The 12,981-nt window shown below is 39.1% G+C and overlaps 1 protein-coding gene across 2 annotated transcripts; it reads left to right on the top strand.

Moving 5' to 3' along the window:
* The first annotated feature begins 3,626 nt into the window (after positions 1–3,626).
* On the top strand, positions 3,627–10,671 carry LOC116505420 (C-type lectin domain family 5 member A-like). 2 transcript variants are annotated; one of them, XM_032212646.1, is made up of 7 exons: positions 3,627–3,857; positions 4,643–4,721; positions 5,831–6,000; positions 6,629–6,679; positions 6,770–6,906; positions 9,292–9,401; positions 10,469–10,671. In XM_032212646.1, the coding sequence occupies exons 3-7, from the start codon at positions 5,886–5,888 to the stop codon at positions 10,575–10,577; spliced, it is 522 nt and encodes a 173-aa protein (XP_032068537.1). In that variant the 5' UTR covers positions 3,627–3,857; positions 4,643–4,721; positions 5,831–5,885; the 3' UTR covers positions 10,578–10,671. The 2 variants fall into 2 exon arrangements, with proteins under 2 accessions (XP_032068537.1, XP_032068538.1); XM_032212647.1 differs by having other exon boundaries at positions 5,831–5,940.
* Positions 10,672–12,981: the final 2,310 nt, after the last annotated feature.

The raw sequence follows: 12,981 nt of genomic DNA on the forward strand, positions 1-12,981 counted from the left end.
TCACTTGGGGAACCTGGACACCCTAGCAAACTCAAGAAGAGCTCCTTCCATTCGTGGGGAGATTTAGCAGAAAACTTTTTTACATTCAAATGAACAATTATTACTTTCAGGTTTTCATGGATGTTTTTCCCACCAACTGGAACCCAAGATTTGAAGACATGATACCTGTTGAATATTTGTGGATGTACGTATTCTCAGCTGAGGGATTCTGAAGTCCCCAAGAAGGCAGCTGCCCTAAAGAGAAAGGCTAGAAGAAAGGTTTGCAGAACGGAGGTATTTCTACCCTCTACGTTTGCTTTTGCTAAAGGAAAAATGACTCAGGGCAATCCCATTGCCAGGCCAGTTGGCAGGTCTCTCAGAGCCTCCATGTGTTCACTCTTAAAAAGGGCTCATGGCTAGTATTAATTGGCCCTTCATTCTCTCCCCAGACGTGTCAAGATGGATGCCAAGCCTCTCCACAATTATGGAGAGCTCCACTAAGTTGGTAAGGCCTGACCTTCTCCTCATCATGCTAATGGCAGAATCCCTATCTCTACGAATGTGTTGATATGCCAACACACAGAATCTTTGCATTGTTATTTCAGGATCCATTGGAAGAATCCCTTCCATGTACATCCCCTGCATATATAGAGACCCTGTGTCCATCAAGGTAGGTAGCACCGGGGTGGGAGAAGACCCCTGCTGGTTCACAAGGGGCTTGCAGGGGAAAAAAAGACGAACAGGCCGGGTGGCTCATCATGGAGAGGGGAAGCTGAGCTAGCTTGATTCCTTAAACATTTCTCCTTCCTCTGGATAGTATGTTAGAAGCTGTGGAACAGGAGCTCCCTACCTCTCTCAATAGGGATGGGGAGAAATCTTCCTCAGAGGTAAGAAGGTTTTGGCAATGGGGCTGATGGAGGCTATGCCACAAGTCCTGATAGGGGAGGTGGAAATTGTGCAATATATCCTCCTAGGCTTAAGGCTTCCAAAAGTCCTCTTTCTCTTAGCACATAGGGGCTGAATGCCTTTATACTGTCATTTGCAGGATTCTATGAAGGTCCTGGTGGGCTCCACATGCAGCAGCCTGGAGGACGTGGACTCCCTTGATGAGCTTCTGTATGAGGTGTCAGAGGGAAGCTGGGAGGAGGATGCAGTGGCTTCCGATGCCAGTGATTCTTCCAGTCCATGGGTAAGAAAGTGTTTTCTCTTGGGAAGGGATGGAGGAAAAGAGTAGAGAGCCCATTTTTTTCACCCCCATTCAATAGGCCCTCTTTTAGGGTTAGGGTTAGGGTTTCAAAAGGCTAAAAACTACCAGTATGATGCCAAAAAAATAAACCCCTCAGATGGAAGATGTCCAATATGCTACCTAGGGAGGGTAATGGGTGATGACAAGTAACTCCAGAAAGAGTAAAGTGTTTGTACTTTTATAGAAAGCATGTGGTACTAATAATAGCCTTTGATTCCTCCCCCAGATGCTTCCCCTGATGCCTCTCCAGAAGTCAGCTTGGAGGAGGATGAAACAGTCACAGGAACATCCGGTGAGTTGGTCAATGCCTCCAGGGAGAGTGATTTGGCTGAAGCACAGCTGCAGCAGGGCAGCCCTGAGGCTTCAGGTGGGGAAACAATTCAGCTGCAGAGGGTTAGTGTTGAGGAGGAACTGCCTTCTGCACCTCATCTGAGAACAGGTAGGGCAGAGAAAAGGCAGGAGCAGCAAAGGTCCTCCCGGTTGCTTGCAAGGAGGCAGTCTTGCCCTTGTTGATGGGTTTATCAGAAGCTGGCTATTTAGCACAGCAGACAGACAGAGGCAATGCTGGGAACTTGTTCATGAGCAAGGGGTTGGACTAGACGATCTCTAGGGTCCTTTCCAACCCTGTTATTCTGTTCTGTTATTCTGTTTCAGCAACGGAGACAGAGGGCAGAATCACCATCACCGCCCACTCATCTGGAACTTTCCAAAACCCAATATATTTAAGTAGTGGTTTTAAAATCTTTAATAACAATTACTTTGTAAATAATATTTGTAAATAAAATAATTTATTTTAATATATTATTAATAAATTTTATAGATGTATATAAAATAAGAAAATGTTCACCTGATTAAGTATTTATTTATTTTTAAAAAGTATAGTTGCAAATGTTTCTGTCTTCTTTAGTGTACTTGCAAGTTTCCTTCCAAATCACTAGGGGGCAGGCTAGGCCTGTACTCCTCTGAAAAATATACGTTCCTATTCATGTTGTGGGTTCACCATTAAAGCTAACAATGGTGTCCCTCACCTCAATTTATGCAATTTATGAAGATTGAGCTTTACCTATATGGACATGTAGACATGCAGGTGTATAATAAATATAAATGTTTCTCAATTGCTTCATTATTGAAACAACTCTCAGTTCACCAAAATTAAGGGGGTTGCTGCAGTGGTGGGTTCCAGAACCTGTTGCAACCGGTACGGTGGAATGGGGCCCTGTGTCTCCCACATGCACATGCACAGCACACACGTGCAGCGTGCACATGCATCCTTACCTCCACAACGCCTCCAAGACGCTGTATGCTCCATTCGCCAAAGCGCTGAAGAGCTCAAATACATGTAAGGAGCTCAGGCGGCCAGGTGGGCCCTCTGGAGCACCATACCAAATGATACCCAGTGCTTCCAGCAGGCACCAGTACACCCATACCGGGGCATACCACCCCCACCCATGACTGGGTTGCTACATTACCTCCTGAATGATAAACCTTTTCTTGCTAGCACATCAATATGCTATATTTTTATTACATCCACTATATAATCTGCTCATGGTTTGTCCAAGACATTCCTTCTCTCTTAGTCAATGCTTTCTTATGCTGGAAATGTAACCTTGAAGAATCTTCCTTATCTTAATGATTTCCAATTTTATTCTTCTGAATTTCTTGCCAAGATGCAGAAATCCCCCCCAGGCCAGAACTGACTCTTTTGTGGGGCTATATATATGATCCAGATCTACAAGTAGTAAATCAGTACTTCATTAATCAGTAGTAAACTCATTAAAAATATAATGTTTCAATATGTAGAGTTCTTCTACCTATATGGGTAATCTGTCTAAGCATACTTGTGATTTTACAAGTAATCGAAATGAAATGAAGAATTGCTGCAGCTCAAAGAAAACCATAAAAAATGAAAACATAAAATAAAACAAGAACAATCATGCCACCTTCAATCTCTGAGGTCTGAGGGATTCATTCAAGGTGAATTCATTAGAATTGTACAGGGCTCAGATTTGATTCCAAAAAGGTGATTCAGAGTATGTAAGAGCCCTGCACTTCTTTCAACACACCGGCATCTTTTCTTGGGATGGCACAGCAATTCCTCCCTTTTTCAGCCATGTATCTTAAAGCGATAATCAACATCTTTCTAACATTTAGAAAGAAGCTAAATAAACTCTGATGTTAGAAAAGCTGACTAGGACCAAGTTCAGATCTCCAAATATCCCTAAAGTTCACGTGGGTCATTTTTCTGATCTGAGCCCAAATCACCTCACAGGGTTGTTGTGCGGTTAAAATGGGAGGAGGAGAACAAAACACACACTTCCAATTATGTTCTCAATACTGCTGTCATATGCATGTAGATGCACTTGTAAAAGCACATGCCAGCTTTTAAAAGGAGAACATGCAATAGCATATCTTAAGAAAGGCAGCCCCATAGTCTAACCAGCAGAGAAAATTTCCACAGCTATATTTATGAAATGAAGAAGTAAATATGGTCCAAGGGAAGCAAATGAGGAAGGAAAATAAGACTCCTTTAAGAGCTAAGAAGAGAGAAATGGCACAATGAAGTCCTCTTAGGCAGAAAGAAAAAGAATTCTACGGTGGAAGAAAACAGAAGCAGTATCTCATTTGCTCTTAGGTAAGCTTATTTTGTTTCTTTTTCTCTAACAAACTCTCTGGGTTGTTTCAGATTAGTTTAACTTTCTCTGGAATTCATGGTCAATTAAATTGACATGGACATTTAAATCTTCCATTCAGAATGGAATGAGGGAGAATTTGGTTGGACTATATTCATAATTTGATAACAAATTCCAGCACCTGACAGAATGGCTTTGACTGTAATAGGAAGTAAAATCGATGACTTTGCCCATCCAAGTGCAAGGTTTCAAAACTTAGCTCCTTATATTTGTGGTGTTAATTAAGAATTGCCCCTTTTCTCTTTTTGTCTGCCCTTCTAATTGGGAGTGTTTGAAGGTCAGCACCTCATGATATACCAATTTAAGCTATCACACAGCGGAGACAGTTTATTTAACTGTTCCAATTTTAAAGCTGTGTTCTCCCTCTTCTTCTCCTGATAAAACTTTGGTCATGGGCTTGAGCTACTATGCTTGCTTGATGAGATGCTGAGACATGAGTAGGGAGTGGGATGTGCTCAATTCTATTGGCATTTGAGACTGCTATGGACATGTCCCTTTCCCTTCAATTGCCTGGAGTTTGAGTACAGGTTGCCAGAGAGACTGGGCAGATATATAAGTATGTGCATGGATTGGGTTGGGTTGGGTTGGGTTTGATTTGGTTTGACTTGTTTTGTTCGGGCAGTTGGTCTTTGGGGAAAAAAACACTGTCAATGACTTTGGTCCATTGGCAAACCCCATCTCAGTCTGTCTTCTCTCCCTACTTCATGCTTGTCATTTTCTTCCCCAGCTTTCCTGTTTTTTCTGCTCTGTGGTTGGACGTAGGTGTGTCAAAAACACGATTCTGTTGCTCAGCAAATCTGACTAAGGTAGGAGGAAGAGAGAAGCAAGCTTCCTGTAATAACCAGCTGCAGTTGAGCAAGACATGAAGAATGGGGGATGTGGTTTTGCTTAACACATAACCACGTCATTGGAGAAGGAAACAATGGAATGAAGCAGAAGGTTGGTGTGGGAGGGGGAGGAACCGCCAAGAGGGGCTTTGAGATGAAAGAGGCAGCACTAGGACTGGGAATCTATAGAGAGAAACCTGTGGGATTCTCTCAAAGAATACCTCCTTTCTGCATGATATCCTCTGTTCTCTGCCTCGGTACTATGCTCAAGGCTTTTGGTTGGAGCTGCTTGTCAAGAAACCTGCCTTTCTCCACACTAGGCCAGTTGATTGGTGCAAGAAGCTCCCTTTCCCCCATACCCACATCTAACACCAACACACATAATGGAAGAAAAGCATGCTGTAGGGGAAGGGGAGAAGGTAGCAGACAATCTCATTTTGAAGCAAAATGAAAGAAATAGGGTTTAATGCTGTAGAGCTATAGAGTTTTTTCAGTTTTGAATATCTGGCAGACTATTTTGTTTGTGTGAATAAAAATACAATAAAGGAGAAATGAAAAATAAAGTTCCTTCCTCTTTGGCCCACATTTGTCTTCCATGCCTGCAACTACATCTGTAGTCTTGGGATCAAATATACGGCTACATTTCAGAAATCAGGTTCCTTTGGAAAACTGGAAGGTGACTCAAGCCTCTTTCCCAGGGATTTTCTTATGCTTATCCCACACACTCTACCCCATTGCTGACCTTCTTGCTGAAGTAGAATAGGGCTATGGTGGCAACACAATTTAAACAGGCATACTGTTTTCCTGAATCAAAACCTGGAGAAATGCATATTATTATTGCGAGGAAGAACCCTAAGTCTTGTACATTTTTGTTGATCAACTGTATAGAGAAAGAATAAACATGAAATAAAATAAATGGAAAAGGAAGTTCAGAAATTGTAAAATTCATATTCTCCGTGCAGTCATTATCAGTTTACTAAGTAAACATATAGATTTCCATTTACTAACTTAGTAGTATTTGCCTGACCGTGTAGTAACAATGAGTACTATACCTCATTTAATTTGACATAGCTCACTTTATATTTCAGATTCAAGCAAAGCCTGACTCATAACTGAAGATTTCAGTCTGAATAAAAAAGGAAAATGTCTTGGTGTTTTGCATCTAAACTACAGACTAATATGGATTGGAAACTCATGGGTATACTAGTGCCAACTTTGACTATTAAGCTAGTAGGCAGTTCTCTGTTCTTTCTATATAGTATGTATTATATTGATTTTTTTTTATTATCAGTCTTCTAATTTTAGAAAATAATGGTTAATACTGCTTCCTTTGCACGTCATGTCATTCTTGTGATGTGTCCATTTTCAACCATAGCAGTTCTTTTGACCAATGGAGCACTGACCAAAATTCCTTAAGCAAAATATATTGCCATTGTTGTTGTTATTGTTATTCTCTCTCATACACACAGAGAGACAGAGAGACAGAGACAGAAACAGAAAGATCTTATTCAAACTTCAATGCTCTATTACAGGGGTGTCAAACTCGCTTTGTCATGCCATCATGCGACTTAGCACAACTTTTTTCCCATTCGCTAAACCGGGCATGAGCATGGCCAATGTATATCGCATCCAGCCTGCAGGCCGTGAGTTTGACACCCCTACTCTATTAGAACAAGTTACACATCATTTCTATCAGTGTTTTAACTAGCATGGGAAGTTTTTATGGATCATGAAAGGAAATTCTCAACTGCAAAGAGTCACCTTCTATATGAGGTGGATAATACAGCTGGGAGGAAATAGGTGGGCTTGAATTTAGTGACATTTTTTGTGAATGACCATGATAGCTTTTTAAATGCCTGCTTATATTAAGAGTCATTTGTATTCAGTTTCACAGATTTTCTCAGAAGTCCCCAAAACCACCACACCAGGAAAAACCAGTGAGTTTGCAGTGTGAATGCCACCAGTGAGTTCGCAATGTGAATTCTCCTCCCCCGTATGCACTGAAGCCATTTCTTCATATTCTTTAGGCTGCTCCTTAAGGTGGACTCTGTATGAAGGAAAGTGCTACCACTTTTCTACGCTGCTAAAAACATGGGATGAAAGCCAAAAAGAATGTGTCTTCTTAAATTCTCATCTTGCCATTATCAACAGCAAACCAGAACTGGTGAGTAGATAAAGTGGATAGTAAAACAAAAAAAATTAGTGAGAGACTTGGGACAAACATTTAAAACTCATTACACTTCCATAAAATAATGTGTAATTGCCCCTCTCCCCGGACAAGCTGTCTTGTTTTAGTGCCTGAAAAGGTCTGTTTCGTTTATCCATTGCCATGTATTTAGAGAGCCAGGAGTTCTACAAAGATGTCTGGCTGCCAACTGTCGTTAACTGCCAATTCTTCAATATGGTCTGGCTGCCACTTGTTATTGGTCATTTGGTTCACGCTACCAAGGGTGCTCCTCGACAAAATATCCACCACATTGTGTCCGAATGTCCATCAAGAGTTAATACTGGCCCAATGTCTGATTTTTTTTCAACATAGATCATAGTCTTTGCATGGCTGGGTGCACTGGACATTAACATTTGAACTACTATAAGTCTATGCATTTGCTTTATGCTAAATGAATGCCCAGGCAAACAATTTACCTTTAAATGGAAATTAGGGCATAGTTGCAGCACTCCTTAAGCCCTCCTTTTGCTCATGCCTGTTTGACTCTGGTTCAGTTTAAGAAAATCTAGCCAGACAGAGCTGCTTTGGCAACAGCTAGCAAAGTATTCGATTCAGGTCTGAAGCATTTTTTTAAAAATATTATTTCTTTCTCTGAAATATAGGGAGTCCTCAACCTATGACCATAAATTGAGCCCAAAGATCTGTTGCTAAGTGGAACATTTGTTGAGTTTTGCCCATTTTACGACTTTTCTTGCCACTGTTGTTAAGTGAATCACTGCACTTGTTAAGTTAGTAATATGGCTGTTAAGTGAATCTGGCTCCCGCATTGATTTTGCTTGTCAGAAGGTTGCCAAAGGTGATCACATGACTTCAGGACACTGCAACTGTCATAAATATGAGTCAGTTGCTAAGCATCTGAATTTGATCATGTGACCATGGAGATGCTGCAATGGTTTTAAGTGTGAAAAGCGGTGATAAATCACTTTCTTCAGTGATGTCGTAACATTAAAGCATCACTAAATTAACTGTTGTAAGCAAGGACTACCTGTACCTATTTTTTTTTCACTTTTTAAATTCCAACAGTACATTGTTTCATCATTTTTCCAGTCACATGAGATAAAATTACCTCAGGTGACCAGAAAAACAATGAAGTGATGCACCACTGAACCTATTTTAAAGAAGAAAGCCCTGTGAAAAGAAATTACTTCAGGAAAAGAAAAATAGTAATTTAAAAACACACATAGATATTTGGGATAGATTAAGAACCAGTAACATTCCAGATATTAAACACCTGTATAGCTACCCCAACTATTATGAAATTAGTTTTAAAAGCCGTTCTAGATATTAAATACAATGACAACTATTCCCTCAGGTGAGAGGGTATTTTTGCCTCTGAAAAATAACCACACAAATTGCAAGGTTTAGATCTAGAAAAAAGTAGCAACCAAAATATTTTTGAAGTGTTGGTGAGGTATTTTTTTTAATTACTATTTCCCACCCCCTCCTTGATTGCAGAAATGTAGTGGTATAACCAGTGTTAAAACATTCTAAAAATACTGTAGAACAGCACAAATCTGGAAGTCCCTTCTCCTCAGCTACTGTGAGGAAATGACTTTCACAAACACTGTCTGTGTGGGAGAGATCTTGAAAGTAAAATGCTTTTACTTCTGTTTTAATTTTCTTTCCTTAAAGAATATGCATTTGATTGGCCCAATTCCAGAGAGCTTAGAATTGATACTATATTGAAACTGATAAGGAATGCCTTGTATTTATTTGAAATAGAAGCTTTTGTAGAGAGAGAGATAAACATGATACTGAAAAGGATACTGACAACCCAAAGGCTTCTCTGCCCTCCCCCACAGTTACATGACTGCATTTTGGACACTCAGCAATCAGCCCACATTTATGGGCATTTACAGCATCCCACAGTCATGTGACTGTGATTTACAACATTTTTGGCAGAAACCAGCATTTTCTTCTAGTTTATGTCAAAAAATGTCCCATAGCCAGAAGTGGATTTGCTTAACAGCTACAGAGTTCACTTAGCAACTATTTTGTTTGCTTTACAATTGCCACATTCTCTTAATAACAACTGCAAAGAAGATCACAAAATCGAGTGAGATCATGTGATAATCCAAACACTGACCATCACAACTTACAATCATAATTGGGGGCCCAATTAATGTTGTCAGTCGAGGTCTATCTGTAAGGCATAAGGTATGCATGGTTTAGGTTGATGCAATTTGTATGTCACTTATGCAGATAACGTAGGTTTACACAAGGTCTGTCCTTTTCCTTTATTCTATAGATACTTTGCAGGTCCATAACAGAATTTGGTGTCATTGTATTTCATAACATTTTGTTCCTGTGTATCCTATCCAGGCATTCCTGAACAACAAAACCCAAAATGCAGATTACTTCATTGGCTTGAGACGGAGAAATTCCAATGAACAGTGGAAATGGATTGACAACACAAAGTTTCAGCCTGGCATGTAAGTTTTATTAGACTTCTAATCATTATTGTTTACTTAGAGTAGGAGTAGGCCACCTTTGGACAGCTGACTGCATCTGGCAGTAAGTATGGATGTATATCTTGACTGGCCTTCAAGAAAAACATTTAAAATTCCAAAACTCCTGACCCTGCTCTTGTTTGTGGCTGCACCCATTACTCTGTCCACTGCAGCTTTTGGCATTTAAAGAAGGCCCCTGTTCACTCAAAGGTTGTCTGCTCCTAACAAAGAATGAAGGGGAAGTCAGTTGTTCTTGTCTATGGATAGACCTATTCTGGATTGTTGTGGGAAAAAATATTATTGTATATATTTACAGATAAACCCACCTGTGGTAAGTCGATCTTTGAATTGATAGGTGTTCAGGTATGAGAAAGGGCAATAGAGTAATTATTCCATGGGGTGTGCTGGTCTATTGGAAAAGCAACCTAAATGGAGAAGTAACCCATACAAAAAACACACTCGGCTAAAAGAAAAAAGACCGCAGGTTACCTAGATTTAACATGACATATGGCAAATACTGAAGCATTAATTCACCCGTCATTGGAAGGTGAAATGTATATTCTATTCTGATGGTGTTTTGGGTATCTCTTTCTGCAACTACTAATATCCAGTATATATAAGTGCAAAAATCTATGACTGCAATTCCCAGTAGGGGTTTGAACTCTCTATAATAACCTCTGGCTATCTGTGACTAAAAAGTCCCAATAAGGATAAAACTGATCACATGACTTCTGGTGGGGTGCATGACTTAATTATGTGAGCTGAAAAATATATCTTCTGCCTCTAAGATGGGTCAGGCCAGCAAGCATATTCACAAAACCTAGTTGTCTTGATGGATTGTGTATATCTTTTTATTGCCTACGTTTCAAACTGCTGTGATAAAGAATTTATATGAAATCTTGCCAGTTTTTTTCATTTCCATGTATATTTATTTCATTTGTATTCTTAGCTCCCATATAAAAATGAAATTTCTGACATTATGCATGATTAATGCTGTGCTCCATTTCCTGTAAATAAAGTTCTGATTTTTTTTCAATTTCCCTACATAGATTTAATGTTCAAGATAAAACAAATGACTGTGTTGCAATTGGATTAAATTCCACCAGCTCAAGACTTTGCTCTGAATCAAACCGCTTCATTTGTGAGGAGAAGGTATAAAAACTCTTTGGGCAATGGAAATTCACAGCAAGATCGAATCAGAACTCTATTCTCAGTTCATGAACGTTGGCCCTGATAAGAAAGTGAATATATCGTAATGCAATTAAAAATTTGGGGTGAGGATTCCTTTCCAACATATTTCAGATTACGTGGAATTCTACCCTTAGATGTAATTTCTCCTTGAATGAATATAGTATTTTTCCCCAATGCCATCATTTTGCTAAACAACTAATTCCCACAACACTTTCACTATTTAGTAAGACTGTATTAATATTATTCTTCTCATCTTTTCTATTGCTTATCTCCTTTTCTACTTATAACTTTGTTAACAGATATTTGTATTGTTTTATTTAGTTTCCTAGTATGATTTATGTTGATTCTATCACTGTGTTGTATCTTATGATTTATGATTAATGTAATTTTATGATGGCTTTGATTATGATTTATCACTTATAGCTTTTATGTACAATGAGAGCTTATGCACCTAAGTTAAATTCCTTGGGTGTCCAATCACACTTGGCCAATAAAGAATTCTATTCTATTCTATATAACCTGTATTATATTGATGCTTTAAAAATAAAGATTTTCCAGAGGAACTATGACTGTTACTTCAAATCAGCAAAGTAATTGCCAATGACTATCAGACATTGGAAAACTGAACTATTGTACTGTACTCTGCTAGAGCAAAATATGTACATATATTCATTTCAAGCTCTTTTCATGCAAAAGCATTATCCTGTCTTCTGTAGAAGATTAACAATTTAATGTTTTAAAGGTGATTTGTTTGTATGGCCTGTTAACATCCTGAGTTGTGTATGTTGTATTGCTTTATGTCAACCTGTTGGGTGCTGGTTCGTATAAAGCATCACAAAATTAGGGCTTTCCACACCAGGCCAACAGATAAAAAGAAACTATGGTTGTTTTTCCCTCATGGCAGAAATAAAGAAAGCAGTAGGATGATTATTGTGTTCATAAACTTGCATAAAACAATGGGTCCATTTCTCATATATGCCTTTGCCTTTTATGATTACACTTTACATGTTTTGAGTATACAAAAATAATGTGTTTCCTATTTGGTCTTTTAAAGGTTAACTTCCTCCTCCTAGAATATGCTGGTGCATATTAGATGAACTATTTTGATCTCCTTGTATTGGACCTGTGGAAAATGGCCTTTATGTGTCTCTATAATTTATTTCCACTAACAAAGAAAGATATGACAAAGTGAATTTCATCATTGGGAGAAACACTTGGCTGATTCAGTTTGTTAACTCAGTCCATTGACCCAGTGGTAGTTGCCAAGAGCCAAGGTGGCGCAGTGGTTAAATGCAGCACTGCAGGCTACTGCTAGATCAGCAGGTCAGCGGTTCAAATCTCACCGGCTCAGGGTTGACTCAGCCTTCCATCCTTCCGAGGTGGGTAAAATGAGGACCCAGATTGTTGGGGGCAATATGCTGACTCTCTGTAAACCGCTTAGAGAGGCCTGAAAGGCCTATGAAGCGGTATATAAGTCTACTGCTATTGCCATACAAAGCCAGAAGAAAATTGATGTTTCCATCCCACATGGTATCACGACATTGGGGAGGTCCACAGCAGCAGGTTCTGAATTGCAGGAAAGATCCTGTATGGAAATTCTCATTAATCAATTTAGCTACATTATTAACCTGGTGACTTCCCTTCCAAAGGACAGAAATAAAGTGGAGGATTCACAAATGGAAGAAGTTAGAAGCTTTTTTTTTTGGGGGGGGGGGGGAAACGGGACATGAATGATTTGGTCCGTTCTAACGAAAAGAATTTCTTTGTAAGACAAGAAAACAATTGAGGTGTTTTGGTTGGATAATGCAAAATAGATCTCTTTATCAGAGAAAACCATATGTAGGAAGCAATCTAACACAGATGCCTTAATCACAGTATAAGATATATTGCATCATGGGAATGGCATGCACATTATTTAGCAAACTCGAGTAAAGTTCCACTTTTTTGTTATGACACAAGGAAGCAACTAAGGTTACACAAAAACTGATGTGATATTTTACAGTGGCCTTTAAGACTAATGGGAATGAGCTTTCCCAATAGAGGCTAATATGAGGATCTGCTGTATGTATGTAATCAGTGTTAACAAAGCAATATTAAATTTTTAATGCCTTTGAGTATAGTTAGAATGATAGTCTGGACTACTGAAGAGTTGTTGTTGTTTTCTTCATGCGCAGCAGCTGTCTTTGAGACTAGATGCAGATAGCTACTGGATTGCCTAAAGTAGATATTCCCACATTATTTCATCTGCGTGCATTTGTAAATTAAATAAATATTATAACCCTTTCCATGTCTTCAAAACTAACATTTAGAGGAAATTACATTCTTTACAATTAGTTGAGAACTGTTTACTCCTCTGAAATGGCAATGAGTG

Source organism: Thamnophis elegans, chromosome 3 (genome assembly GCF_009769535.1).
Source record: "Thamnophis elegans isolate rThaEle1 chromosome 3, rThaEle1.pri, whole genome shotgun sequence".
Lineage (NCBI taxonomy): Eukaryota > Metazoa > Chordata > Lepidosauria > Squamata > Colubridae > Thamnophis > Thamnophis elegans.